We start from the raw sequence: 2,500 nt of genomic DNA on the forward strand, positions 1-2,500 counted from the left end.
TATATATATTATATATATATATTTATATATATATATATATATATATATATATATATATATTTATATATATATATATATATTTATATATATATATATATATATATATATATATATATATATATATATATATATATATATATATATATATATATATATATATATATATATATATATATATACACACACATACATATACATTGGGATTGCATTTCATTTGTGAAACAACATTAAAACTTGTAATCTATATTATTTTCATTTTTAATTTTCCAGCAAATCCTAGCCCTGACGGCACCACCAGGAAGTCGTGATCCAAACAGACAGCAGAATAGTAGTTCTGCAGGTCCAGGCAGAGAAGGCCTTGCAGCACACCCATACTTTCGACGGCCAGGTCGTGGCCATAACCACGATTCGTGTGATGCTTGCGGTGAAGGTGGAGATTTGATTTGTTGCGATGTGTGTCCAGCATCTTTTCATCTTACCTGCCAGTGAGTAGTTTGCTTCTGCTTCAGCTTGAAGTATGTACGTTTTGGACAATCTAGAAATTTTTGAATAATTTCTGGTAGTGTATGATAAATATGTATAGTACTGTGGTAAAGAATTCATAAGGTTTTTATGGTTTGCTTTGTTCATGGACTTATTGTGTAACATGTTTTTCAGTGATCCCCCCTTAGAAGAGGAGGAAATCCCAATAGGACAATGGGCGTGTCATCAGTGTAGAGTGTCTGGGGTGAGTTGCTACTGATGAATTTTTAGTTTTTTTGGATGCCTGAAAAATAGTTATGAATAATTTCAGAAATGGATCTGATGCTAGATTAGCATAAATATTGTTAATTATGTTTGGATTATGCCCATATTTGGTCAGTTTCAAAATTATTAACATAGTATAGTATTACTGAAACGGCTGAAGATAAAAAGACTTTGCTAAATCATTTTTTCCTCTCCAAAGCCGGATGACGACAGAACATCAGTGTCAAGTGGCAAATCAAACAAAAGCTCCAAAGGTGTCAAAAGGAAAGACAAGGAAGATGATAAACCATCATCATCCACTTCAGCCTCAGGGAAGTCAGAGGCAAGCGAGAAGAATGAGAAGAGGGTGTGCGCAGGAGGAAGGGAGTTTGAGATTTCTGACTCCCCCCTGTTTACGCTTATCAAAGCTGCGGCTACTGTGAACCCCAAACAGTTCACCTTGCCCTATGAGATGACTTTACCTGTGTGCTTCCCAGGTGAACCTAAAAGTAGGTCTTGGTGTTCCTTTTAAATTTGATTGTTATCCAATCTCTTTGATGATTTCTGTTGCATAGAGAGGCAGGTATGTAAGAGTGAATAGTGAATAATTTGTGCTTCATTGTGTATGTAAAATAACCACATTGTGCTGTTATGGATTTTATTGGACTAATGATATCAGCAAGCTAAATACTTTTTTACAATTTATTATCCAATATATAAAACATTTATTTGAAATGGAATCTTAAAATTTTGCCTTTTTTTTTAGGATATCAGTGCTTAATAATATATCATATATTATAGGCAGGAAACATTCATAGCTGAGGTAGACTCCTTATTCCAACAGATTTATAAGGATACTAATAAGAACATATTTTTTGGTGTAAGAACAAAGAATTATAAATACATTTGATAATATGATAATGTATTTTAGTTTGTAAGGAATTACAAAGGATGCTTTCTGAAGTACTTGATTTGATTTCTTAAGTGAAGTGTAGGTTTAGGAAGTATTCAAATTTAGAAAGTAAAGAATGGTTTGGAGTTGAGTAAATGAAAGCTTTATTGTATATACTGATGGAACTTCAATAAGATGTCATTCCTGTGTTAAAAAAAAAAACATATTGTCAGTTGTATATGCATATTAATTTAGCTGTTCTTACAGATTCAGGAAAGAATAATGGAAACCGAAGAGGAGCACAGAAAAAAAAGTCTCATGAGCTTGACAATGGCCTTGTCCCTCTGCCTGCTAAGCTCTGTTTTCAGTGCAACAAGTGAGACATCTCTGAACTTGCTCTTTTAATACACATGAAACATTTTAATTTCAGAATTGAGATACAAAGTTGTTACTTTTCTCCTGCATTCCTATGCTAATGAGAATATAAATTATCTGCAGTTCTGTTGGCATATTATAACAATATTCATTTCAACTTCTACAAAACAGGAGCTGTCGAATAGGTCCACTTGTTCCATGTGACTATTGTCCACTCTTCTTCCATCTGGACTGTGTAGACCCTCCACTCACAACCCCACCCACAGGAAAATGGATGTGTCCAAATCACCCAGAACATTTCATGGTAATGGATTGTATTGGAATCCATATTTGTAATGTTGATTGATTGTTGTAATTATTCACCACATTACTCATGACTTTGAATTGCTGAGAATTAAAGTTTTCTATAGTCTTTCTTCCTCTGATACCTGATGGAATGATATTTTTTGCAATGCAGGACTCAACACTTTTAACATCTCATAGTCTGAGTGAAAGAGTTAAACTCTG

At 33.3% G+C, this 2,500-nt stretch overlaps 1 protein-coding gene across 1 annotated transcript in view; it reads left to right on the forward strand.

Annotated features, from left to right (window-relative positions):
• The window catches only part of LOC113803428 (PHD finger protein 12), a gene marked incomplete in the record, with an annotated part of 38,764 nt that overhangs the window by 5,086 nt on the left and 31,178 nt on the right, over positions 1-2,500 (forward strand). Inside the window, 6 exon segments of the mRNA XM_070127872.1 lie at positions 271-485; positions 658-727; positions 947-1,235; positions 1,886-1,994; positions 2,165-2,297; positions 2,451-2,500. The exon segment at positions 2,451-2,500 is cut by the window's right edge and continues 121 nt beyond it. Coding sequence (XP_069983973.1) covers positions 271-485; positions 658-727; positions 947-1,235; positions 1,886-1,994; positions 2,165-2,297; positions 2,451-2,500 — 866 coding nt within the window.

This window comes from Penaeus vannamei, chromosome 12 (assembly GCF_042767895.1).
Source record: "Penaeus vannamei isolate JL-2024 chromosome 12, ASM4276789v1, whole genome shotgun sequence".
NCBI classification, from domain to species: domain Eukaryota; kingdom Metazoa; phylum Arthropoda; class Malacostraca; order Decapoda; family Penaeidae; genus Penaeus; species Penaeus vannamei.